We start from the raw sequence: 27,975 nt of genomic DNA on the forward strand, positions 1-27,975 counted from the left end.
CACATAAAATTATCAATTTGCTCAAGAGCTGATGCAGAAAAACTCTGATGAGACTTATTCCTTGATATTCGGACTAAGCACTATGTCACCTCTCCTGTCACAGCTGAGGGATGCCAGCATAGCCAAGCAGTGGTGCCATACCACAGCTCCCGTGAGGAGACCAGAACAGCTCTCATCAGCTACATCTTACATCAGCATGCAGACATGGCACTTCAGGACGTGGTTTAGTGGCTGTGGTGGTGTTGGGTTGATGGTTGGATTTGATGATCTTAGAGGTCTTTTCCAACCTCAATCATTCTGTGATTCTACTCTATGATTCTATGGTTTATTCTTGTTTTCTCAGCTCTCTGTGAGTTATGACACATTAACAACTATTGTTTTGGTGTGGAGAGTATGGTAAACAGGGCTGTATCTGAAAAGTCACTTATTCTGTTAATCTAATAGAGGAAAGAAAACATTCCTGGCATTATGGTTTTATCAGCTTATAAACATGTGGTAGAAGCCCACATGCCTTAGAATAACAGCAGAAACAAGACTGGGAAAGGAAACATTGAGATCTGGATGCTTTAGTAAAGACAACCAGCAGCACAGCACATTGTGTAACCTCAGAGTTTTCCCCACTCCTCATCCCTGCACAAGGCTATTAAATATTCATAAACTATGGGGACCTGTAATTAATCTTTTTTAATTCTTTATCAACTGATTAGCCAGCCCTTACTCAAAGGACGTTTATGATTTATAACAAAAGCAACAAACAGTGGAATTTCCTGTGTTTCATCCAAAAAGAAGGTTTAAAAAGTTAATAAAAATCTACAAATTGGGTGGAATTTGGGTCATTTTGTAGAAGTGAAAAATTGCAATTTCCAAGGGAAAGTGATGATGGGAGTAAAACCCATCACTGTCCCCCTGCCTGAAAAGTTACTATTTTCCTGGCCTTAAGAGCAAAAATAAAATACACATTTTTGACCTGTACAAAGGTGTTGGTCAAGTCCCAGATGTCCTCATGGTCACTTCGTCTCTGTATATAGATACATGTGTAATATTGGCTGATGCCACCACAGACATGTGCTTGGCACCACGCCTTCAACCATGGTGTTGCTCTTAGCCCTGTTCTGGCACTGTGTCTCACTGGGCTTTCTGGGCAGGACAGTTTTCATCCTGTTGGTGTTGAGCTGCATATTCCTGCCTGGCTATGATGTACCTGACCAAACCTGGCCTCAATCAACTTAGATTTTATGACAGAACTCCTTCTGAAAGAGATAATCACCATTTTCACTTGTACCTAGATATCAGGGTATCTAGCTGCCCAGAACCCCACTTTTTCCATACTGCAGGCAATATGCAGGAAGCAAATCTGTCCCTTCGAGGTGCAAACAAGATGAGACCAAAGGCCTTCCATTGTTTCCCCATCCTTTTCATCCTCTCATCCAAAAGCATTCATGCCTCCTCACACATGGAAATCTGCTGAGTTTGGCAGACAAACTGAAATGACAGTCATATGAGGGTTGAAACCAAGACAGCATCCGTGCTGAGGTTTATTTGCTTATGAAAGTCTCTGTGTTTGATGGTTAATGGCACCACCTTAAGGATGCTGTAATTATCCAGCGCTGGTTTCTCCTTGTGTGGGTGGTTTTTTCACCAATGGTGGAGTTTATGCTTTAGTGGAGATTGCCTAAGAGCCCATTTCAGCTCTAGTTTGAAAAGTCAGGCTTTAAAGGGATATGGGTAGTTGTTTATCCTTGCAATTTAAAACTTATAATTAGGTTTTATAAAGCCAGTGTTGTGGGGTAAGGTCTCTACATACTTCAGAGGGCTCCTCCAAAATCACAAGGGCACCAAGGCTAGAAATTTACAATGTATTTTAGAAAAAGTCAAATAGATGACAGTTTAAAAAAACAACCAACCAAACAAAAAACCCCAAACCCCTTCCAAAACAAGAAGATGCTTCAAGCCAATCAGATGGTGGGAAAATGACAATCAGCTCCCAAGCAGAAGGGAAAAACTGAGGCCATAGTGTTAGCTGAGGTCATGGGCCCCAGTTGTGTGAGAGATGCCCCTGGATGCAGAAACCAAAGTCACTCAGTCACATGAAAAGGAAATCTCCACCTTGTTGGCTCCCTCTGACAAATGTTATCAGAAAAAACACTCTAGAGGCAAAACTTCGCACCCCCCATCCCCCAGACCTCCAGGGCTGGCACAGCCATGGACTGCACCCTCACTCCTGTCAACATCACAGAATCACAGAATCACAGAATCACAGGGTTGGAAGAGACCTTTGAAGATCATAAAGTCCAACCATTCCCATCCTGTGCTAAACCAGATCCCTAAGTACCTCATCAAGCCTTTTTTTTTTAACATCTTCTTGCTCACATGACATCTGATGGACCTCCTTCTGCAAATCCCATTTCTAACACCTACAGCAACCAGAAGTCCCTCACCGATCTCCCATGTGACAGGGACTTCAGCCATAAACCCTCACGGGTTTATTGTGTCCAGGAGGCCATTCCTAAGTTACTTTGACCAAAGCACTTCCGACTTCACAACCAAGTGATGCGGAAGGACACTCCAGAAGAGCATGTCATTCCTACTTTCCCTTCTATGCCTTTACTGAAAATACATGAACAAAGATGCTGGGACATGTCATATATACATCTCCACAGCCCTGCTATGGATTAAGGAAAAAAAAATGTCCTTCACCACTCAGCATATTTGGAAAGTCTCTTGTGCACAGAGCAGACACCTCCAGACCTCTCCATCGGTGACGTTATTTATAAGTGGACCAAACAGCTTGTTAGGCTAATTGCTCCTGGAGGGATTTAACTCTATTGAGAAAGCTTGAACAGGGCTCAACTGTTCCAGAGCATTAGCTGCCACTTCTCCCTTTGATTTACATCCCTCATAAAATTTTATGGCCAGATTAGAATGAACTTCACTTGCACTGTGTTTTCAGTAAGGTTTGGGTTTGGGTTTTATGTTGTTTTATTTTTATGGTGAATAAAAGCAAAAATCAACGTTGTAACTAATTACTGCCTCTACCAGGAGAGGAAAATTCCATCAAAATGTGGGGGAGGGCCCAAAACCCACCCCACCCCGAGAAGATCTCTTTGGAGGCCTTGCTTCAGGCACCTGAGCTCAGCGTCAAAGTAAAGTTAGGAGAGCAGCAACAATAAAAAAGCCACAGTTCATGGAAGAGCAATTTTGGATGGGGAAAGATCAATGTGATTATGGTAAACAAGTGGGAGAGTCAGGCTGTTGGGGTCCCAGTAAATGGGAGAAGGGAGTGGGTAGTTATCAGTCATTTTGTTTGGAATGTCCTTGAGTCATTTGATTGCTGAGCTCCTCACAGAGGGAAAAGTCTCCTTTTCAAACAGTTGGTTGCTTCACAGAGATAATTCAGCTGTACAGTGCATTTTTTTTGATAAATTACAGGACTCCCTGGGCTACACTTTGCTTCACCAACTGTAAAGCTGGGACATAAATCCAAACAGAATATTATTTTTTTTCTTTCTTCCTTTCTGTCAGTGAAATACAATGTCACTGCAAATGGTCTTTATACCTGTGCTATGAATCCATGAAAGATTGCAAAAAGGAAGGAGAATAAATAAGCCCAGTAAAATATTTACCATTCTAGACATCAGTAGCCCAGGCCAGATTGATGGGAAATGCTTAGTTTGGAGCTGACAGCCTTTAAATGACCTCTTTACAAGGGCCTGAATCTTGACATTCAACATGCATGTGAGCTCCAGTGGGACGTGCAAGTGTTTTGTGCAAGCATTTCGCCGTGTCAGGCGCTGGCCCATTGACAGCAGCAGGAGTTACAGGTGTTCAGTTCCTCCCAGACGTGCAAAATGCAGATGCTGGAAAGCAGCTCGTCCTGACAAGGCTCCAGCTGCCTCCCTCCGTGCCGGACGAGAGCAGATCATATGCTACATTTCATTTCTGGCCAGGATTTACCTCCATTTTCTGCCTTTTTTTTTTTTTTTCTTCTCAGAATTAATGCATTTGGGCTGCAGAAGCATTTCCCAAGATGGATTTTTCCACCGAGAAAGCGGCCGCAAGAGAAGGACCACTTCATATGGTCAAAGCGTGGAGCTTGGTAGATTTATTTTAAATTAAATAAGTTATTCCATGTGTCCTGGACACAAGCTTACTATAAACTAATTTCAAATCCAGGGAGAACCCCCACCCCACCCCCCCGGCAGTCAATTTTTCAGTCCTTCAAGCTGAAATACCGTACCAGTAGTTCATCACCTGGCAAATAAACCTGCCAGCTCAGAGCTGTATTAATCATTTTCTGTACCCTGCTTGAACTTTTCCAAACTGAACTCAGGAGTGCTCCAATTCTCTATTCATTGTTACCAAAAGAAACAAGTAAAAAGCACAAAAGGAGATGAAGGAAAGCTGGGTCATCCTCTTCTGCCTCCTCCACTGCAGGGTTATGAACTTCAGAGATGACAAGTCGAGGGTGATACCTGCCATACGTCCCATCTCTGGCTGCAGCTCACTTTCTGCAAGTCAGAAACAGCCAGACCCAATACCTTCCTTAGTGGGATGGATTTTGGATTTTTGACCTTGACAGGGAATTTCTCAAACTACCATTCCATTGGTAATTATTACATTCCAGAGTAATATTTAACAATTTTGCTCATTATCTACATCCTCTGACACCTCTAAAGACTTTGCTTGATTAGGTGCTTGCATTCCTTCTTCTAAAAACTAATGTTTTAGTCTTCAAGACAAGAAAAAAACCCCAAAAACTAAAAGGAAAACTATTGCAAACTCCACAAGAAAAAAAAAAAGGAACAGATGTTCCTGAGATCATAGCAAAACAAGCCACATACTTAGTAGGAAGAAATTGTGATGTATAACATAGCTATTTTTCTAACCTGTCTAAAATTACCTATTTGACTGATTTCTTATGTGTAAAAAGAGGCATAAGGCCTTCCCTTCTGTCAAAGTACAATTGTCTCCAGTAATTTAGAAGCTCCCTGTTTCGCTGCCTTGAGACTTCCAGCACATGGACAGATTTAAGACATCTCTAAGTTTGTGCAAGACTCGCAAGAATGCGATTTAATACCACTGTAACTAGAGAAGTATTTATAGGAGAAGCCCAGCTAAAAATCCAAAGCCCTGAATCAACAACTATCCCAAAAGAAATGCACATGCAGGAGGTGGGTTGGGGTGCAAGAAGCTGCATGGCACTTGCACCATAAATCTGTGCGTTCAGCAGAGTACAACTCAGAGGAGCAAATGCAGAACAGGGACAATGTTATAAATTAGAGAGGGGAGAATTTCTCCACCCTACTGCATGGCTGAAGAGACGTGGATAACATCAGCCTGTTGCATCCTATCGGGCTGTTGCTTGCACCGCCCCAACCTTGTTCATCATGCATCCCAAATTTAAGCATGTGACCTGTGCTGTCATGTATACAGGCTGAATCATTTTACTTTCATGCACCTATTCTGCTTGTAATGCTGTTTTAACTGTAAGAACTACCTCAGAAGGAGAAAGTCTTCTTTAGAGTCTATTAAAGTCTCCTCCAGTGTCACACAAAGAAGAGTATATAAGTGTATATTCTTACATATATAATATTATATAGAATATGTATATTCTTATATATATATACATGCATCCAGATTTCACTACTTTCTTCTGTGGGGTGCAGGTAGCCTTCTAGCATATCCTTGTGATGCTCCCAGCAGGCACACAACACTGCTGCCTGATGGAGAGAACGAGGCATCTTTCCTTGACTCCTTCTGTCCAGATCTTCCATGTAGTTATTTTTTCTTGACATATTGTTAACTAAGCTTAATTTTCAGTACTTAGTGGCAAGAGGCATCTAAGTAGAGAACGCATTGTAGGTTACCTGGGGCCAGCAACTATCAGGGATTAATATGGATGTTGTGATGAATACGGCATCTGTGGGGACAGGACAAGGGGCAATGGCTTCAAGTTGGAGCACAGGGAGTTCTGCACCAATCTGCAGAAGAACTTCTTCACAGTGAGGGTGATGGAACCCTGGGACAGACTGCCCAGGAGGTGTGGAGTCTCCTTCTCTAGAGAGATTCCAGACCTGTCTGGATGCCAACCTGTGCAATCTGTCCTTGGGACCCTGCTTTGGCAGAGGGGTTTTAATGACTCCAACAACCAGAGGGTTGGGAAAGACAGTGACTTTATTTCAAATATCAATCCAAAAGAACAGAGGAATTGCTAAATATGGTCAGACACCCACATAGCCCAGTATCTGGTCTCCACAGTGGGGACCAGCTGGCAGTTTAGAAAAGACAGAGCATGGAGCAAGCCCTCTGAGCACAGCCTTCCTGCAATCAGCCCTTCAGAGGTTTCCTTTAAGGTACCTCCAAACCACCCTGGTTAGCAACCAGTAAGAGCTGCACAACTAAAAATGTAACTACTTCATTGCTCTCTCAATCCTTTTACACCCTTGACCTCCACAGAGTCCCGTGACAATAAGCTCCACAATCAGAACCATGCAGATTGCAGAGAGTAACTATATTTTCTTTTATTTTATTTTTTGAAAGCTGCTGCCTGCTAACATCCCTGGGACAAGCTTCAAGAGCTCATGGGGGAGAGCCACTAGTCACAGGGCACTGGGAGGAAAGGACAGGTCCTTCAGCTTTTAAACCAACCTGCAAATTCGGAACTGGCTGGGCTGTTTCGTCCCTGCAAGAAGAGCAAGAGATGCTGAGTTAGCATTGTGCAGTGAGGGGGAAGAACCAGACACCCACCCTTTAATTCCCAACATGGTTTTGATTTGGAAGCAAATATGAGATGAGAATTCTGTCAGCATTGCCCAATTAAGCCTTTCTGGGGCAGATGTAGGAACATCCAGGACTGTCCAGACTTGCAGAAAGTGCCTTGTTTGTGTTTTAGGGGAGATTTTCCAGGCTGGGTCATTTCCTCCTGAAACCTGACAGGTTTTGACAGTTGGAGTGGAGTAGGTACCTGGCAGCAGCTACAGGACAAGGTTTTCAAGTTCAACCCGTGGGTGTTTGGTAGTTTGGTGGTCTATCTGATGTGCTTTAAACTTCCCCAGGTTTCAGAAGGAGCTGAGCTCTCAATCTCCTGAAAGCCACCTATGGCATTTCCTCAGCCAGCCAAGGTGTTGTGTCTATTTTAAAAAGCAAACTAAAAGTAAAAAAAGCCAAACTTGCCTTTTTTTTTTTTTAATGAAAGAAAAGACTCAACAGGGAAAAGCCTCCAGTAAAACACTGTGATAATCATGTGGCAGGAGAAGCAGCAGCAATTCACTGAGCACATATTTTGTCACTACACTCCTTTCCCCTAGAAAAGCGGGAATCCTGTATTGATTTTCTGACCATTTCTCTCTTCTGTGCTGTGATCTGACAATTACTTGTGGGAGTAAATTTCACCTCATAAGCAGTTAGCCTGCTGTTTGGGGTACAAAACTCATTATTTTTATAATCTGACAGATTGCCTAAACAGGACAATTGCCAGAATGGACCATTCACCAACTCAGAAATCTATTTGGAGATCTATAAATTAAAAAAACCCTGCCATAATCCTATGTAACAAAGAACTGAACAAATGCCCAAGGTGTGTCTGCATGAATTAAGTGTTTGGACAATCATGCTTTGCTAAATTATATATATATATAATTAATAAATATAATATATATAAATAATATATAATTAAATATATAATAAATATATCTACAAATCATATATATATATATATAATTTGGAAAAATATTTTTATATATATAAAATGTTTGTTGATTTAACTAACACATTAAGCATTAAACAAACATTTCTTTAGATCAGATTAAACATCTACATGTTGATGCTTCAAGTACCTATGGAGCTGTAGCTGCATAGGTCTGTAAAGGAGGATGGGGGTTTTCTTTACCTCTCCTTGCCTGTGATTATTTTACCTGTAATAGAATTCAACCAAGCCCCAGCCTCGCGTTAGCCCGTTCAGCTGGAAATCAGCAATGCACTCGTGGAAAACACCGCTGCCGGTCAGGCCGTTGTACACCACGGGGCGAGCCTGCTGATCCAGGGTTGCAGAGACTTCAAAGGTCTTGCCACCTTTGGTGAGAGCAAAAAGGGAAGAATGTCTTTAACCTTCGATAGTATTTTACCTCAGAAATTCCCAAGATCTATTATTCACCCATATGATTTGTTGTTAGATGTTTCTTGAGAGCAATGGTGTTCCTGCCTGCTTTGAAACTTAAGGAAAATCTTTGATCAAAGTGTTGTTTCCAGAGCAGCTGCGTCCACCTCATCATCGGAGAATCACAGAATCACCAGGTTGGCAATGACCTTGAAGATCATTGAGTTCAACCACACCTGTCCTATGAGCTAAACCAGATCCCTGAGCACCTCATCTACCCTTTTTTTTAAACACATCCAGGGAAGGTGCCTCAGCCCCCTCCCTGGGCAGCCTGTTCCACAGCCCCACAACTCTTCCAGGGAAGAACTTTTCCCTCACATCTGATCTGACCCTGCCCTGGTGCAGTTTGAGGCCATTTCCCCTTGTCCCATCACCTGTCACCTGGCTGAAGAGACCATTGCCCACCTCTCTACACCCTCCTGTCAGGTCATTGTAGGCAATGATAAGGTCTCCCCTGAGCCTCCTCTTCTCCAGACTAAACACCCCCAGCTCCCTCATCATATGATTTGCCCTCCAGCCCTTTCCCCAGCCTAGTTGTCCTTCCCTGGACATGCTCCAGGACCTCGATGTCCTTCTTAACATGTATTTTGACACCCAAACAGTGAAAATCACACCATTTATCTAGATTAGTATGGGAAACAGCCAGCACAAATAGAAACTGCTACTGTCCCTCTGACGCAGCTGCCTGTGGCCCTGACCCTGCAGAGGACATGCACATCATCTCACTGATGATTCCCCACACGTATTACTTGACAGAGAGTCAGTCTCCCAGTGTGTAAAGTGGTGCATTTAGCTCTCAAATTAGCTCTGGCTATGTTTAGCTTACCAGCAGTAAAACTGACTCCATATTCATCCTTGATAACACCATCAGCAGCCATCTCAGCCAGTGAGATGTTGGACCACTCAATGCCAGCCTTCCTCCCATCAGGGAAAAAAACATAACCTACAGTGAGGCTGGAGGGGAAAGAAATGGAGCAGAATTAAAGTCTAACTAAAATACAAATGGACTGGCATAGTCATCTTCCAGGGAACTCAATGCTGAGCATGGCCTTCATCCCTGGAAAGCAGCAGGAATAAATAAATTTTAAGAAAAGGTTATATTGTGGGATGTTGCAAATGCTGAGCAGGGGTTGCCATGTGTGCAGGAAAGGCTTGCAGGACAGATTGTGCTGGGCTGGTGGGAGAGGGAGGTCACTTGGTCCCACTTGGTCAAAGGGCTGTTAACTCTGGTCTTTAAGCTTCTGGATGCAGAGATCACCGGTCAGCAAGGCTGACATAAGAGACCCCTGCCTTATGTCCCATTACAGACAGACACGCCTTCTTAAAGAGCTGGAAGTGCTCAATTGGTACCTCTGAGTCATCTAGGCAGTAAGACAGGCAGCTGTATCAGCCAAACAGTAATCCAACTGGAAGGAAGTGATTGAAGGTAAAAGCTGTCTCTGTGAATACTTGAAAATGGAAAACTGGGTGAGAACAGGGAGTGGAAAGTGAGAGGGTGTAGATGGAAAGGGGCTATATGGGTTTAAAGGAAGCATGTGCATAGATGTGTCCTGCAGAGCAACATCTGCCTCCTTTAAGACATACGTTTTCAGGTTATAAACTTCCTTGGCTACTTACTTAGTCGTGGTTGCTGGCATATTAATAACTGTTAAATGTGATGCAGTCCCATCCTGTAAGACAGCAACAAAGAAAAAACAGTCTAATTTGTGTGAAAACCGTTTACATGTGTCATACACCGACTTGACCGAGAAGATGCTGGATACAACTTGGGTTGTGTAGTGTGCTATAACTTTATGCTTCTAAATCTTCTCGATACATTTGCCATGAAAATCTGGCTACAAATGAGAGTCCAAGAATATAAACCAGACCCACGAAGGACAAATTCAGGGCATTGAGGACAACTGAAAGTCCACAGTGAACAGATATAAGAGGAGGTGGGAAGTGATACGTGCAGAGATTCATGTTCAAAACCGATGGGCAACCTATCAAAGTTGGCATGGCTTTCACCAGGCATCTCTTTTAACCTATATTATTCTGTGCCTGAGAGCAGCATACAGGCAAAAATGTTAAGAAGGAACTGGAATCTCAAGTATTTTATTAATTTCTCTTCCACCCTTGAGTCTGAATTCTTTTGTGCTCCACTCAAGCTGCTCTAAGGCAAACATAAGCCTATGCCGAGATGTTACGTAGGTATAGAGGCTCAGGATGCAAAGATGCCAAAGTTCAATCAGTGATGAACTTTAATTCCTTCTTAACAGTCAGATGGCTTTTAATAAAGAGAGGAAGAGCCACAGATGCTTTGATTCCTGAATAACTATGAAGAAAAGGGAAAGGATGCTACCTGATTATGCCCATTACAATCCAAAAGCACTAAAAGGAATGCAAGGCACAGGTTACATCACAGCAGCTACTGGATCCACACCTAAGTGGGGTTATCCAAGGCGTGTTTTTGTGCTGGCCAACACACATCCAGGGAAAGAACCTTCATTCTGCAGTCAGTTTTAACTCTGGTAACACTGCCTACAGCAGTGAGTTTAGATTTCTTCACGCCTATGTGGGTGAAGGAAATGCCTTTGCAGGAGCATCTGCTCGGGCTGTGTGCCAGCTCACAACACCAGCATTCAGCTCTTCCCCAGGCTGTGCTCCCAGCAGCCAAGCACTGACACTCCTCAAGCACAGCTTCTATGGCAAAGCACAGAATTAGAGCTCAGCACAGGCAGAAATATTTGCTGACTGGTGTCATGAAGGCTTAGGACACTTTCAAACACCTCGGGCTCTCAATTAGAGTGAATCAACTCTGCATCAGCTCCATTGAGTGCTGGGTATTTGTGGCAGCTGAGAATCTGTCCTGTAAAGCTGCCTATCTGGGTTTTTTTCCATTAAAAAGAAAAGCCAAACCAAACAGTTGGAAGTTACCAAAACAGGTTTGGGTTCAACCAGTGTGGCAAAATCTGAGTTTTTACACACACAGCTCTGCTTTTGAGAGCCCCTCCCGACACTGATACGTGCACACTGTGGATGCTCCCAGCACCCTGTTTCTGGATATTCAAATATGACTGACAAGTTCAGAAACACCACTGATTTCATGGTTAAGGAGCACTTTGCCACGTTAATACCTACTTCGAAGTGTGCCAAAATCATGACATAACGGTAAATCTCAGACCAGTTCCGGACACCTGCAAAGAAAGAACAAAATGACCCAACTGAAAGATCACCATTGCTGGAAAACATAGGCTGGGCTGGGTTGGAAGGGACCCCAAGGATCACAGAGTTCCAATCCCCCTGCCACAGGCAGGGACACCGACCCCCAGGCATGATCTAGACAAGGTTGCCCAGGGCCCCGTCCAACCTAGCTTTGAACACGTCCAGGGATGGGGCATCCACCCCTCTCTGGGCAGCCTGTTCCAGCACCTCAACTCTCTCTCTGTAAAAGCTTCCCCCTAATATCCAATTTAAACCTTCCTTCCTTTAGCTTTAACCCATTCCCCCTTGTCCTGCCATTGTCTACCCTTTTAAAAAGCTGATTCCCCTCTTGTTAATCTGCTCCCTTCAGGTACTGGAAAGCTGCAGTGAGGTCCCCCTGCAGCCTTCTCTTCTCCAGGCTGAACAAGCCCAGCTCCCTCACTCTCTGTTTGTAGGGGAGATGCTCCAGCCCTCTAATCATCTTCAGGGCCTCCTCTGAACCCTCTCTAACAGTTCCACATCTTTCTTGCATTGGAGGCCACAGATCTGGACACAGAACTCCAGATGGGGCGTCACAAGGGCAGAGTAGAGAGGGACAATCACCTCCCTGTCCCTGCTGGCCACACCTCTCTTGATGGAGCCCAGGATACCATTGGCTCATGTTAAGTTTCTCATCTACCAGAATCCCCAAGTCCTTCTCATCAGGGCTGCTCTCCAGGAGCTCTTCTCCCAATCTGTACCTATGTCTGGGATTCTTCTGGCCCAAGTGCAAGACTGTACACTTTGCAGTGTTGAACCTCGTCAGGTTCACCCAGGCCCACCTTTCCAGCCTGTCAAGATCCCTCTGGATGGCTTCCTTTCCTCCTATTGTGTCAACCCCACCACTCAGCCTGGTGTCATCCACAAGAACTAACAGTGCCTGATTTGACATTAACTTTGGACAAAGAAACACGCAGCAATTGATAATAAGGTAAGCAAATGCATGGCCCCAAAACAGCATAACTTCATGTCCAGTCATGAAATTGGTTATCTGTAGAGAGAATCTTTAGTCCCACTGTCCTGCCAGTGCCAGCTATGGTGAAAGTAGCTGAGTAAACCGTTGCTGGTGCCGGTACCGTAGGAGTGGCTCCGAATGCCTTTGAGCAAAAGTTGGGTTTTCTCATGATTTTCGATTTCGATTTCTCCAAGAGACTGGCCCCACTGCTCGTGTCGGAAGTGTTGTTCCCGTTGTCTGGGAGAAAGAAGAGAGTGAGTTGACTGGCAAAATCAACAAGGCAAAATCAAGACGGCCACAACACCATCAACACCAAAAAAAAAGGGAGAGGGGTTGGACCCAATGATCTCCTGAGGTCCCTTCCAACCCCTACAATTCTGTGATTCTGTGATTTCAGAGCATCTGGATCATGGCTACACCAGATCTTACACATTAGCCACCACATTTACATGCTCAGGGTTTTACAGAGCAAAACTATGGGCAGGTCCCTCCACCCACACATCAGAAAGATCCCATCTGTGTGCAGGATCCACCTCCTAAAATCACCTATAACAACACACAACGGACCCTGAAGAGATCTATAGAAAAAAAAAAATTGCTATTAATTCTAGGAGAAATTAACCTAGTCTCTCACTTTCTGACCCTTTGGAAGAACTCAGTGGTCCATGGTTCCTGGGCGATAGCACGTACAAGTGTGCTGGGGTGACTGTCAACACTGAAGTTGAAGACATCTGTGACGTTCTCCCAACTAGAAGAAGAGGGGTAGAAATAAAAGCCATCATTAGCTTTCAGGTTGTACTACATTCAGGCTGTGCTACTTTAACAAAGGCAGTTTTTGTGTTATATCATTATGGGAAAAATCTGATTTTTGTTTTATTTTAAATAATGAAATAACATTTTAAATATGTTAACTACTTTTCAAGGAAGCAAATAAAAGGAAAAAGAAGAACAAGAGCCTGCAAGGGCCAAGATGTTACCTAGGAAGGGAAGCAGGCTGCTTTCCTGCAGTCTAATCGGAGTTTGTGCAGCATTGCTCCAGCATTGCTTTGACAGCAAATTGTTTTTTATCAGACAAATAGAGCCCATAAACAGAAAGAGAAAGCAGAAGCAAGGGCTCCATGTGTTACCTTGTGCACATGACCCTTTGAGAACAGTAACCAATTCTCTAACCACTGTACATCCCAAAGCAAAAGTGAAACGCTCTTACTAGAAAGAGAATTGAACGGGTACAAGTTTGCCTTCCTCTTCGCTCCACTGCTGTCGGTAAGGTCCTTCCCTGCAAGGCAAAGCACTCTGATTTCATATCGCTCCTGAACAAACAGCAATATGTTCCTTACGTGTTTGGAAATGGATGTGACAGGAGACACTGCAGAAGAATAATGCCAAGGCAGAATAGTAACGCTGTACTACAACCCTATGCAGGACGCAGGTGTTGCCAGTTGTATTTTCTCTCCATAAAAATCAATGTCTGCTATTGCTACCAAATAGCTTTTGGTTCAAGTGGATTAAATATATTCCCAGGCAGTGTTCAGAAAGCTTTGGGCTTAAGTGTAGATCAATGAAAAGTGCTGCAATACCTGAGTAATCCATCGAAGGTTATTTTCCAACGTGCTTGGGGCTCTAAGTATTCTATAGTCAGCCCTCCTCCACTCCAAATCTCTTCAGATTCATCATTCACCATCATGTTTGGATGCTGTGGGTGCTTAAAAAGACATTTCAGGAAAATATTTGCTTAATTCAATTGCAAGGACGTGGGTGAATTCCTGCTCTGAGTGTTCTCTGATGGAGGAACATTTGATTGCAGTGGTCTTTCAGTTCTACCTGCTTCTGCTAATCAGATGACCAGAGGGGGGAAACTGCATCTAAAATACCCAAGTTATTGTTTCAGATAGTACAACTGGATTTCTTGTGTGAAGGGAGGTCACTGCAAGAGCTCAACTCCTTATACCAGTGACTTTGTTAAGCTCACAGCCAAGCTGATGCAGGGTTTGGGAGTAATTTAGTTTGAGTCTGAATTTGCTGAAACTCTAATTTGGAAACTCCTGGTGTGTGCAAGCTCCCAGAAGCCTTCAGCTGCTTTTTGGAAAATACAGCTTGTTTCCTAAGCCAACCCCTTTCTAGTAGAGAGCTTATGCCTAGTGCTGTAGGGAAAGATCTAAGAAGGTCCTGAACTTGGCTGGCAGTTCTAAGAAACAAAGCCCCAAAGTATTAATGTTATACCAAATACTACTAGAAAACCAAATAGCGTGCACTAGTCTTGCCCTTTATTTTGCTTTGGTTTGGGGTGGTTTTTTTTGTTTGGTTTGGTTTGGTTTTTTGTCATTGTTTTCCACAAATAGGATGTTTCCTGCTTCTTCTGGTCACGGCTGCTGAGTGAAACAAAATTGTGAGCATAAAAATAGTTGGGTGCAAACGGGTTTATGCCAGACCTTCTCCTTCTGAAAGCTCTGAAAATCCACAGGCAAAATACACTGTTTTCTTTTTAGCAAGAAGGAAGCAGATGTACACACAACTCCTTGAAAGCTTCCCTTTCTCTTTGAAAGAGACAATTCTCCAATGGTTTTTATAACTTTCACTCATTAGAAAAGGGGGAAAAATCAAGCACAGCCATACAGTGGAGCTTATTAACCATCTAATTCTTCAAAGGAGACAGACATTTTTAGAAGACATGTTGCATTTTGTGCACATTATGGGGAAAAAGGGAATGCGCATCACAGAGTCACAGAAGGCTGGGAGTTGGAAGGGACCTCGAAAGCTCACCCAGTCCAACCTCCCTACCAGAGCAGCATCACCCAGACTAAATCCCACAGGAACACATTCAGGAGGGTTTGAATGTCTCCAGAGAAGGAGACTCCCCAACCTCTCCGAGCAGCCTGTCCCAGGGCTCCAGCACCCTCACAGGGACAAAGTTCCTCCTGACATTCCCATGGAGCTTCCTCTGCTCCAGCTGCACCCGCTGCCCCTTGTCCTGTCGCTGCCATCCCTGAGCAGAGCCTGGCTCCAGCCTCCTGACTCTGGCCCTTTACATATTTATAGACATTAATGAGGTCACTCCCAGTCTCCTCTTCTCCAAGCTAAAGAGGCCCAGCTCCCTCAGTCTCTCCTTGAAAGGAAGGGTCCACTCCCTTCATCACATCAGTGTCCCTGCACTGGGCTCTTTCAAGGAGTTCTGTGGCCTTCTTGAGCCTAGGGGTCCAGAACTGGACACACTGTTCCATCTGTGGTGTCAGATCAGATACCTGCTCAAAAAATTAGACATAACCAATAATCTGTCCACTCCTACCACTGTTTTTAGACACAGCACCAATGTCTTACTGTTAGGATGTTAATGTAGTGAAGATGCAGAGACCATTAATTTTTGTAGGGGTTCAAGACAGTTCAGTACTGCTCCTGAACGTCATCCCACATTCACCACTTACTTCAAACTCTCCTATTCCATCCACCCTCAGGAAGAGCCACATCTCACAGATCCCGTTAGGACGCTTGGCAAGGCGAGCAATCACAAAGGACTTGTTGGTCTCCGCAAAGCCGGTGAAGTAAACTGAATCAAACGCCTAGGGAAAGGGAAATGGAGTTTGGGTTCCAGACGGAAGCAGGAAGGGAGGGGGAGAAGGCGAGTAATTCTTTGTTTTCTGTAGCTTCCTTCCCAGGAATCCCATTTTACTTTCACTTTTTATATTTAATAGCAGGCAGCCCAGCAAACAGCCAGGAAGTTTTGCAGCGAAGCCTCATTCATGAGACAGGCTGGTGCATGTGCTCAGCAAATGACTGAGATCCACAATGTTTAGTTGATCTAGTGTACAACACTCACATTGTTTCTTGATGCTAAAGCCCGACTCCTTTCTTGTTTGCCCATTTTCTCAGCAGGGCAGACACAGAAAGCAAAGAGGAAGCAGGTGAGAAGCAGTTTTAGAGAGGAAACAAAATCATTGCATGACAGACACAGACAGAATGAAATACTACGCTGAGCTAATAGGATTATTTTGCAACAAGAAGTTACCTTGACCAAAATCCATAAAATGTGTCCTCAAAAAGAGTATCTGAGAGGATAAAATCGAGGTACAATCATGCTGTTTTCCCACCTAGCTCCAAATGGTATGTAGGACAACTTAGGGGAAACAAAGAACTAAAAAGGAAAAAGGAACAGACAGAAAGTAAATCATAGGAAGCTCAGCACTTTACTGACATGGTTAGCAGTCAGACTGCTGTTGGGACAGTTAACACCTCAGATCTCAAAAACTATCAGGCACAAATCCAGAAGCTCAAATTCAGATGCAGATTGTTCACGTATTTTTGTGCAGAGCTCACTCAATGTGAAGTTTTAAGAGGTGGAACATGGAAATTCAGATTTATGTATGTGCTTTGGGTCACAGATGAAGTTCTGCTGCTCAAAAATTCTTCATCATAAAATGAACCCCCTCCCAAAAAACTATTATTATTGCCTTTATGATACAGACTGGGGAGGGTGGTGGTTGAGGGCACAGAGTCTGGAAATACACACAGAATGAGCCTGCTGGAAGCCAATGCAAATATTGAGATATAATTTCTGGAAGTATTTTTCAGATCTCTTTTTAGACCTCCCTTGTAAGTGTTACTCCAGTGCTGGAACTTGGAGGAGCAGAGAGGAAATCACAGAACCCTTGGGTATATCTCAAACCACCTTGGATGTCAGTTTGATTTAGAAGATGGTGTCATTCCTGCCCTATCAAATTTGGTCGAGATCAGCAAAACGCTTCAAAATGCTCCAAAAATCTCTGAGCAGCTGCTTAATTGGTAGAAAGGAAAAGTGAAGAGAAAACAGCTTCTTTTTTTAAAGGCTAAGCAGAAGGCTCGCTGTGTTTGTTAAATAATATGACTTCAGAATTCCCAGAAGGCTCCAGGAAATGTTAGCAAGAAGTTGATTTTTCCCCAAAATTACTTAGGATCCAAAATCTCAGCTGGCATCTGCAAGCTGAATGTCGGTGAGGCACAGAACTCCTGTCTGATCAGCCTTTCTGCATCCCTCCCTCACCAAGTAATTCACCAAAGCCCACCCAAAGCTCCCTGCAAGATATTTTGACAGGGATGATACATGGACACTGGGAAGGTACAGGCTGGAGACAGAAGGTTTATGATTTATCAGGCAGATAAATACACCTGGAAAATTAGATTAAATTCACCAAGTGTGCGAAAATAAAAGGCTTCTGTGTCCCATAGTGTGCCTGCTTTTTCTCACAGATATCAGCTGGTCTAATTTGAGGCAATTTTCCCTGCAAAGGACAGCCCTGGGGGGGCATTCCCACCCTGTCCTTCCTTGTGATCTCTTGATGGGGGAAAAGGATGTGGGTCCTGAGGCTTCAGGGGCCAGGCAGTGGGGAGTGGATGGGTGCTGCTGAGGGATGCAGGTCTCAGGGGGATGCAAGGTGCTGAGGCGCAGGGGATGGAGAGGGGTGCAAGTCCCTGAGGGATGTGGGTCCTGCAGATGGAGGGGTGTGGGTGCATTGGGGTATGGGTCCAAGGGGAATGGGTATCATGGGGGAATGTGGGACCCAGAGGATTCCGGGGGGTTCCAGGGATTGGGAAATGGGGCTGCTGGGGATGGGGTCCCAGGGGAACGAGGAAGGGGGGATAGGTGTGCAGGGAGATGAGGGTGCCAGGGATAGGAGGAGATGGGGGGTGCCAGGGAAGGGGGTATCACAGAGGGAGGTTCAAGGGAAAGGGCTGCCAGGGAAGGGGGTCCCAGGGATGGGAGCTCCAGGGGCACGGCGGGACACTCACGTGGGGGTCGGGGCGGAGCGGGCGCGGCCGCCGTGGCTCCGCGGAACCTCCGCCGGCCGCCCGCGTCCTCCAAGAGCCATGGAAGAGCAGGAGGCAGCCCAGGGCCCAGCGCTTCAGCGGCGCCCAGGCTCCGGGGGCGGCCGTCCGACGCGCACCGAGCAGCGCCAGCAGCGCGGCCGCCAGCAGCGCCAGCAGCCCCAGCAGCATCGCTGCGCGGAGCGGGGAGCGCTGGCGGAGCGGGCCGCGGGGCCGGGCGCTGGCTCCCGCCGCCGCCAAACCCCGCCTCGGGGCCGGTCGCCGCCGTGTCCCGGGGCCGGTCGCGGTCATTTCCGCGAGGGGCTTGTCCCGGCTGCCGGCGGGCTGAGAGGTCACTCTGGGAAGTTGCATTTGCTCCTTTTACTATTTTTAATTGTTATTATTATTTTATTTTATTTCATTTGGTTTTTTTGCGCTTTTTTCTCCCCGAGAACCGCGATCGCAGCGCGCGTTTCGCCCGGTTCTGTGGGAGCTCCCAGGGGAGTTCAGGCAGCTCCCCTGGAGAGGCACAGCCAAGGCTCTAGGAGATCCACCCGGTTAAGTGGTGTGGGGGCAGGAGAGGCAGGTTCTGGGGTCTGCACCCTGGGGCTATCCGAGGGTAGGCGGGTTATACCAGCGGCTCTTCCCCGAGGTTGAGGATTGTGGCTGTTTCAGTGTCTCCGACTCGGATGGCAGTTCCCGGTTCAGGTTTGGGGGGGCTCCGCGGCTTGTTGCTGCTGCCGGCTACAACCCGCGGGCAGGGAAAAGGCTCGGCAGCCTTTCCCCTCGCACTCAAGACACCAAGACTTGCCAGCAGTCTCCCCATTACTTGCAAAAGCGTTAACTGTAGGCTCTTCTGCCCTTTCCCAGTTGTGCCTGTTTGGTTACAGCCCCACCTCTGCTGTGGTTTGTGTTTAAGGGATCGATGCTTATGGTTATTTCGATTTTCTTCTTTGAGTACAACTGATATTCGATAACTTCCTTAGCTCTGCTGCTCTTTTTGCCATCATCTAGTTTTTCCTGACACCGATGTGTGCTCACTCTGCCCCTGTGGTCATGTTTCTATCCATCCTTCCAAAACCTGTAGTGTCTTAGATGTTCTTTTCATGTTCTCCTGAAAAAGCTTCCTTATTTTTACACAGTTCCCCCTATTTTTTTGAGACTGGGCACAACTTTTCTGTATTGCTTTATTGCTATCCATGGACCACATCAAATCAAAAGTAGAAGGGCAGGAACTAAAAGCAGAAAGCACCAGTAATTAAGGCAGTGAGGTTCAGAAATTTATGTCTGTAGGTTGCCATTGCTTCAGTTAATATTCAAGGTCTTAAAGTTAACCACAAAGAGCAGGCAGAGAGATGGAGAGATAACAAGGTTGCTTTCTTACTCATGGAGAGACTGGAAATGGTCTAAAGCCATGAGATGTGTCACTGTGTTATCACCCTGCATCTGCAACACAGCACAGGGAAAGGTGGTGAAAGGGGTGCCTTATGAAAACTAACTTTTGTTTGCAGTTAAAGTTTAACCAGCGTATTGACACAAAGCAATATTCAGTTGGGAACAATCCACACCAGTGACAAACCTTTGGGACTTCACAAACATGTGCATCACCAAACTCTCAGCAGCTCCAGTCTGCTTGAACACTAAGAGCCTCTGGCCAATGATGTATTCTTGTCAGCTCTTCCTTTTTTTCCCAGTGCAACCCAGGAGCAGCTTTACTCCCTCTGCCAAAATGTTCTTATACAAATGACTTGAATTTCAGTATTTGCATTTCTGAGGGCAAGATAAATGGGGCATTAATATTTCATACCTCCCTCTGATAAGTGGAGTATTCAAACCCTCCCATAGCCTAAGCAACACATGGGTGAAGGTATTGTGGCTGTCTGTAGGGAATCTAAACCAGAGATAAGCTCTGTTCACTTCCTACGAGGATAGGAAGCATGGAAACAATTTGCTTTGTGCAGCATTATGTTCCAACATTTCTTCTGTAATTTGTTTGAGGACTTGAAGTTATCTCTGGAAAACAATTTACCTTGGCAATATATTTTGCTGTGGAAATGGGTTCTAAGCCAGCAGGACTTGCAGCAGAACCAAAGTCCTGGCATGTCTGGTGATGTTTTTTAGCACTGCCAAAACAGTGCTGTGCATATTAAAACATGTCCAAGAGCTGCTCTGCATGCTTAGCAAAAATGTGGGGAGGAAAATATTCAACTGATTTGTTTAAGTTCAGGAGGAAATGAGGGATCTGTGACTGATACATGGCACTAAAAGTACAGACAATAAGGCAAGCTGAATGTAAGAATATCTGGTTAGCATAAACTTGCTCTTAAACACGTGCAATGCAGAACATCAACCTTCTCATGGCACAGGGAACACTTTGAACACCAGTGCCTCGTTTAAATCCTGCCTCCTGGCAAAGGCAACTGGTGTGTTAGGACTATATTCCACCAGAAAAAAAAAAAAAAAAAAAAAAGACTTCAGAGCCCTCAGAAATCAAGGGCTTGCAAAACCAGGTTAAGTGTAGCTCTGAGGTCCAAACTTGTTCTCAAGATCTTTGCTCTGCCATGAGCCCTGACTGTATTTGCTGTTCAAAGCTATCCAGGCTCTCCAGCAGTGTTTGAACAGAAATCAAGAGAGGACAAAAAAAAATGCCTCATGGCCTCTCCCACTCAGAAAGCTGCAAATGTAACTGGATTTTCAGTACTAGATTCAGAAATAATGGCTAGACTCATACCTTTAGTATGATACCCAGACAGGCCTGTGTTTCAAGAAAGTTCAGATCTGGGAGAAAAATTCCTGGTTTCAGCCTGTACTTAAGTTACGTGTCATTACATGTGATGTTTCTTTAAAAAACTGTCAGAAAACTGCCTTGTCTACATATCTTTTCTCTCTGCAGTTGCACCTGGAGATGCAGTTTGCCAATGTCATATGGCCAGCACAACTGGCACAACTTCGGATGCCCCAGGGCTGCAGAAATAAGTGATGCACCATCCAGTGGACAAACGCACTAGTTACACTGTGCTGACACCTTATTAAACATCAGTTCCACCACAAACAATTGCAAAATTTCCTCTGAAGTAGAAGTTTTCACTGGTAAAACATGCGTGGGAACTGCAGAAGTACACATCCTCCAGGGTTACAACAGGCATGAGCCTGCCTAGTGGCTGCTGTTAAAAACATGCAACACCTGGTAACTTTTTTGTAACTTCTGGGTAACTGTCGCCTATGGGCCATGCTGAGATAAAAGCACAACGGAGACAAACCTGTTTCAGTTTTCTCAAGGGTTACACTTGGTTTTCTCAAGGGTTACACTCACTCTAATCAGAACTGTGCCCCCCCCCCCCCCCCCAGTAAGTATGCACGCCCAAAAAATGTTTTTCCTCATTTTGTTTTTATTCCTGTATAAATGGCATATTAGTTATATGAAGGGAAAACATGGAGTTTTAGAGAAAGATCAGCTCTTACGATTTTGTGCCTGCAGCTGTTGACACACTTTAGTTTGCGCAGTAAAGGCACTAGCATCAACTGATGGGCTTCTTTTAGTATGTGAAACCCAGCTGCTGGCAAATAAAAGACTATACCCCTCTAACACCCCCCACCCCCCCCCCCCCCCTCCACTTTTCTGAAGTCCCTAATATTCCAGCTCAGAAACAAGGGGGAGGGAAAAGGTAGAGACACAGGGAAAAAATAATGGTAGAAACATAGAGACCCCCTGGGCAGCTGCGATAATTGTACTTATACTGCAAGTTGGAGCATAGGAAGTTCCGCACCAACATGTGGAAGAACTTTTACACAGTGAGGGTGACAGAGCCCTGGGACAGGCTGCCCAGGGAGGTGGTGGAGTCTCCATCTCTGGAGATATTCAAGACCCGTCTGGACGCCTATCTGAGTGATATGTCCTAGGGAGCTGCTTTGGCAGGGGGGTTGGACCCGATGATCTCTTGAGGTCCCTTCCAACCCCTACAATTCCATGATTCTATGATTATCCGCGACACAACCCTTTCCGCACTTGCTGCCCGCGTCCCACTAGATGGTGTTCGTGCTGCAAGAAGAACAGGACGCAGAAGCGTGCCCAGGCTGTCATCATTTCTGCCCGTTGTCCTGCAGCTCTCCTGTCTTTATGTGTTTGAAATGCACCCTCAGGTCGCACACGGCAAGGTCCGCTATTTTGCGTGTCATTTCTAAAGCTATCGGGTATATATTTTTCCTAAGGGGGAAATTCGGAGCGAGTGTCATGCAGTAGGGCTTCCGTATAAAAACATTTCCAATTTAACCACTGATGTTAAAGCCTAGGTTGGCCAAAATTCGGCGACAGCCGCAGGAGATGCTCTGAGGTGCCAAATCACCCTCCTGAGCGCCCTTGAACAAGGGGCTGTACCAGAACCACCTCAAAAATGCGTGGAGGCACGAAGTGAAAGCTCGGCATGGAAGAACTGGAGCAAACCCCCACTGGCTCTGCACTGTCACTGCGGGAGGAGGCAGACGTGCTGCTGGTGGTGAAGACTGGAGAGGGATGGCAGCGGGACGGCGCTGCTCCCCCGGGGAAGCAGGAACACCATGGCCTCGGGCCGTACACCCCAACGCCCTGGGTGCTGCCCTGGGGAGCGTGAGGCAGAGGCAGCTCTCAGCACCCTCTGCGGCAGCCGGTGACCGAGGCAGCGCCTCGGAAGGTCAATGGGGTTTTACCCGCTAACCACACCTCTTCGAAAACCCGAGGGGGAGAACGCCGAGCAGCCGCGGCGGAGGAGGAGGAGCGGTTACCGGGCGCGGCTGAACTCCCGCATCAAGCCCCGCCACTGCTCGGCCCCGCACTCCCCCTGCCAGCCGCCCGCACGCATGCGCACTGGCAGATCTTCCCCCGGGCCGGACGGTCGGGGTCCAAGGACGTCCCGCTCAAACCGCGCATGCGCGCAGAGGGCCGCACCCTCCTCCATCTCTGCGCGCCTGCGCAGCGCCACTAGGGGTGGGGTTTGTCTGACGCGGCGCCTGCGCAGTGCGGGACGCCCGGCTTCCGCCTCCCGCGGTGCTGCCCTTCCCGCTTCCGGGAGTCCTCGGCTCTGCGGAGCGCCCGGCGGCGGCGGGCACGGTGGCGGCGACGGTGGCCCAGCGGCGGGGGCTCGGGCTCGGCCCCGGCTCGCCCCACCGTGCCGCTGGCACGGCGCCGGCCGCAGCTCAGAGGGCAGCGGGGCCGCCGCCGCTGAGGTAAATCTACCCGCCTTCCCTCCCCGGGCCACCTTCCCCTCACGGAGCCCGTTCCCCTCAGGGCGCCCGCTGCCGCTCCCCCCGGCCTGGCCGCCGCTGGTATTCCTTGCGCTCCCCTGGCCCTCGCGGAGTCCGGGCCCCGCGGGGAAGGAGCTCCGTGGCCCGGTGGAGTCCCGGCGAAGGACGAGCGGCGAAGGTTAGCGGGGATCTGCCTCTTCTCCCGAGGCAGGTGGGGCTGAGGCGCCTCCTCAGTCCCCGTCCCTGTGTGGTGTCAGCTCTTAGCGGGGCGTTTCGAGGGCTGGGGCCGGGCTCCTGCCGCTTTTCGGGTTATTTAAATCAGTGTCTGTCAGCAGCCATGGAAACGAGAGCGTGGAGGTGTCCCTGTGCCCCGGCGCAGCTGCGGTGGGGAGTCTCAGCTGCCGCCGTGGGAAGCTGGCAGGGGAGGGAACAGCGCCCGTGTGTCACACAGCGCGTTTTGGGAGCGCCCCGGCACTTGCTCTGGGGGAGTTTTGCCGGTTTGTGCGGCGTTTTCCTTACTCCCAGGAAGGGAAGAACGGCGCTGTCAGGAAGCGGGAAGGCAAATAGCTCATGCTTTGAGAAACGAGAGGCTAGAGTCGTACGGCGTGTGTGTGGTCGGTGCTGTGGGAAGAATGGCTGGGCGGTCGCTGGCTGTTTTCTACAGTGCATGTAGAGTTGTATAATGGTATCAGGGTGCTGAATTGCAGTGATGTAACTCTTCGCTTTGCCGAAGACGTAATTAGGTTGAAGGCATTGTGACTGCTTGCATTAACAGACTTAAATTAGAACTTTTGAAGTGGATGCTCCCAGGCTTTGAAATTTTACGGATAGAGCTGAGCTGTACTGATCATTAGTAGATGGAACTGATGTAAAATTTTAGTGGGTTTGGGTAAGAGTTAAATAGCTGGAAGTTCTTTGTGGCTAAAAGCAATTTATAATACTTTTAATCTCACTAAAACTTCCTTGGTTTTGCTAAAAGTAGTATATTCTGTGTCTTGTGTACCTGATGGTTTTCCTTTTTATGCCTTTTAGGAAGACAGAAATTTAAGGAATGTAAATTGATAGAATTCTGTAGCAGCTGAAAAAGTGAAGAATATAAAAGAAATGTGAGGCTTTGTATGTGCTTGGTGTGAGTAACCGTTGAAACAAAGGCTTTAACACGCCTTTAATTGGTATTGAAAATCGTTAGTAAAAATAGTTCAGCTTTGATCTGTAGCATTACTCTGTGGAACCTGGAAGGAAGAATTATGTGTGGGTATGGATGTATAATAACAGCCAGAAAAAAAACATGCTTGCCAGCCTGATGTTGCAGTGCCAGCAGTAAATGATACTCAAATCTGGTTTTAATTAAGCGTGACTGTAGACCGTGTATCGATACATACAAAAATCAGAATAAAAACTTATATTCTAAAGGAGAATGTGATGCATCCAGTTGCTGTTTGGTTTTCCATAACAATGCTGGTATTGGTTTAAGCATCTAGCTTTCTGGAGTCTAATCTGAACTTGAGTTTGTGGCCCAGTTCCAAAGTAAGTAAGATATAAAGCCCAGCCATTACACACATAGATGGTGTTTGTGTCCTTCTCTCAGGTAAAGGTTGTTCTTTAATCCAGAAGTGTTCTGTCCTTGCTGTTGTAGCTCAGCGAACACTTCATGTATCGGATAGTGTATATGCTTGCTGGGCAGCAGTCTTGTGAAATACATTTTCTTGGACTTCCAGATCTGTATGAAATCTGCTCTTAAAAAGATACTTTCCTTCACAGCTCAGGTGTTATTTGTTACTTAATGGAAAACTGACTTGATGTCACAAATCTACCTGGATTTTGTTGATAGCAAACCTCTTTAATATATTTATAACTATGTGTTCTGAAGGCATGCATAGTTGTTGTTTCCTTTCATTTTGCATAACGTGTTTGAATCTCCATTCTGATTGCTGGGTTTGAGGTTGTTTATAAAGATGTTACTGGAATAAAGACATAAGTAGTTAGATGACCAGCTTCCCAGTAAGACGTCCATACGTATGTTTTAGTACTTCTTCTATTTACCCTTTTCCTGAGATTATTTAAAAGTGTATCCCCTCTTCAGAGCTGAAAAGAAACAATTCTAGTGTCTTCCTATGGCCTACTGTTTAGGAAGAGACTGTCATAAGGAGAGTCACTGCACTAGCTTAAAACTTGACTGTTTTAAATACTGAAGATGGTCTCATGAATTTGTTGCCAAGTGTGTGTATGTAAACAGCATCACATTATTTATATGTTTCTGCTGTGAAATGTCACCCTATGTCTGCAGTGAAGCAGAGAGGGGTCAATACAAAGGACAACAAGGCATAATCAGGAAATTAATGAGATAAATATGGTACAAGCACAGTACAACGTATATCACAGAATCACAGAGTTGTAGGGGTTGGAAGGGACCTCCAGAGCTCATCGGGTCCAACCCCCCTGCCCAAGCAGGGTCCCTGGGACAGGTCACACAGGTCGGTGTCCAGACAGGTCTTGAATATCTCCAGAGAAGGAGACTCCACACCCCCTGGGCAGCCTGTCCCAGGGCTCCCTCACCCTCATTGGGAAGAAGTTCTGCAGATTGTTGCGGAACTTCCTGTGCTCCAACTTGTGGCTGTTGTTCCCTGTCCTGTCCCCACAGCCCACTGAGAAGAGGCTGGCCATTTCCCTCTGTCTCACACACTTCAGATATTTATAAACAATGATCAGAACCCCTCTCAGTCTTCTTTTCTCAAGGCTGAACAGTCACAGGTCACTGAGCCAAGTTAGAGCAAAAGCAACAAGGATTTATAGAGATGACGAGCTGTTTCACTCAAGGTATGGGATAGATTTGGGGGTAAGTAACGCTTTGGGGTTGTATCATGGATTCTTCTGAACACTTACTGCTCTGGCAGTCCTTGCAGGTATTATGGTTGCTGAGGAAGTTCAGCCTTGAAGCTGTAGTACCTAGCAGATTTCACTTGTACAGAGCTAGGCTGTTGCTGGGGCTGAGCTAAAGGGTTTTCAGTACAGCTCCTGGCTGATGTAGTTACTGGAGTAGTTTTATTTGTTTGCTGTGACATTTGCTAGACCAGTCACTGAGGAGTTGAGACAAGCCATAGTTTACTTAATAAATGGCTTTGCAGTTTGGATTGCCTGTATCTGCAATAAAAAGTAGGTTACTCACTTAAATTAGACCTGATTATGTCGAGATATTATCTGATGGATGTTTATCTGTCAGCAATGAATAGTCCACATTGCCCATGGAATTGGATGCATTGTAGGTTTGCCCACTTAGTTTAGGTAAAATTTTTACAGTTATTGAAGCTACTGTTTGCACTGTGACATTTTGGTGAGACTACAGTTCTGTGGCTCTGATTTGTCCTCAGTGCTGTGCTTTCTAGGTAGGATTTAAATCTGTTTTGTGTAAATTCTGCAGGGTTATTATTCCAGTGTGCAATATCTGTCCAGTGTCCCTGCAGCTATTGACTTCTCAGTATGCAATCAGAGATTCTGAAATAAATGCATTCTCTTCACTGTCTTGTAACTAAAGCGAGTCTTAGGAACTGACCATTGTATAGCTTGAGAGAAAAAGTGACCAAAAAATGGACTTTTAGCCTCTCTATAATTTATTATCTGTTTTCTACAACGTTTTTCCTTCCTTCCTCAAAAAATAGCAGGGGAAAGGACAATACTTAATCCTGAAGTGCCCCCTTTATTTTATTTAATTGATGATGCAGGGGCCTCATGATACAAAGTTGTGTTGTATCATTCATCTTCCTAATGCCCTTGGTAACCTTCTTCCAGTGAACAGAGAATGGAGATTTGCTGTTACAGTGGATCTTCTTTAGCCCCATTAGAAAACTAAAAACATCTCAGGCACAGTCATTTTACAAGACCATTTTTTCCAGTGATGATGAGTTTGTAACATTAACTTCTTGAAAAGGTTTTTTTGTCTCTTAATTTCAGTAACACATCTGCATTTTCAGCCTGCATTTTGTTAACAGTGAGGTGCAGGTCAGATGAGACAACCTGAGAACTTCAGATAACACCTAAGAGGAGAATGGCATCAGCTTAGGTTTAATACAATCACCTGTGCAAACAGATGACATCCTGCATGAAGCATTGAATAATTTAGTTTTATCTTCCAGTGCTAGATAAAGATTTTGAAATGGTGAAATTAGAAACTGTTGCTGGGCATATTAGAGAGAAAAGTGTCATGCTTTGTCCTGGAGGTTTGTGCTTTTAGTATGCAACAAAGACTTTATGTAAATTTGCTTAGGACAGGCATTGAAGCAAATAAATTAGTAGTGTAGAAGGAAGCTGTGGGCATCTCGGTGGGGATGCCTAGCTTTTCATGAAGTCAGAGTGCTTTTCAAACATTGATCCTCTTCCCCTGAAGGGGACCGAGGTGGAGGGTAATGGTGTAGGTAGCTGGAGAGGAGAACAGGGAGGGAGAAATCACATGAGACTGAGTAAATCTCTTCTTGCAAAAGCTGAGCTGTGGTGGCACTTCCACAAAAACCAGTAACTGGTGAGGCTACAACAAACACTGAAGCTTTGCACACAACTGCATTCAGGATGAAGGAACTGACTGAACAAATCATGTCCCTGCCTTGTCAATGAATTCTCTTAACAATTTCAAAGTATTACCATGACTGTAATATTTCACCTG

At 45.7% G+C, this 27,975-nt stretch overlaps 1 protein-coding gene across 1 annotated transcript; it reads right to left on the minus strand.

Moving 5' to 3' along the window:
* Positions 1–6,234: 6,234 nt before the first annotated feature.
* On the minus strand, positions 6,235–18,416 carry LOC311196499 (uncharacterized protein; the record flags this gene model as incomplete). The annotated part of the gene is made up of 11 exons (XM_084270073.1): positions 6,235–6,682; positions 7,914–8,070; positions 8,982–9,109; positions 9,773–9,825; positions 11,276–11,331; positions 12,454–12,569; positions 12,967–13,080; positions 13,540–13,608; positions 13,910–14,034; positions 15,752–15,886; positions 18,090–18,416. The coding sequence occupies 11 exons, from the start codon at positions 18,414–18,416 to the stop codon at positions 6,580–6,582; spliced, it is 1,383 nt and encodes a 460-aa protein (XP_084126199.1). The 3' UTR covers positions 6,235–6,579.
* Between the last annotated feature and the right edge of the window lie 9,559 nt (positions 18,417–27,975).

The sequence above is a fragment of the Gallinula chloropus genome (assembly GCF_964237585.1).
Source record: "Gallinula chloropus genome assembly, chromosome: 13".
NCBI classification, from domain to species: Eukaryota; Metazoa; Chordata; class Aves; order Gruiformes; family Rallidae; genus Gallinula; species Gallinula chloropus.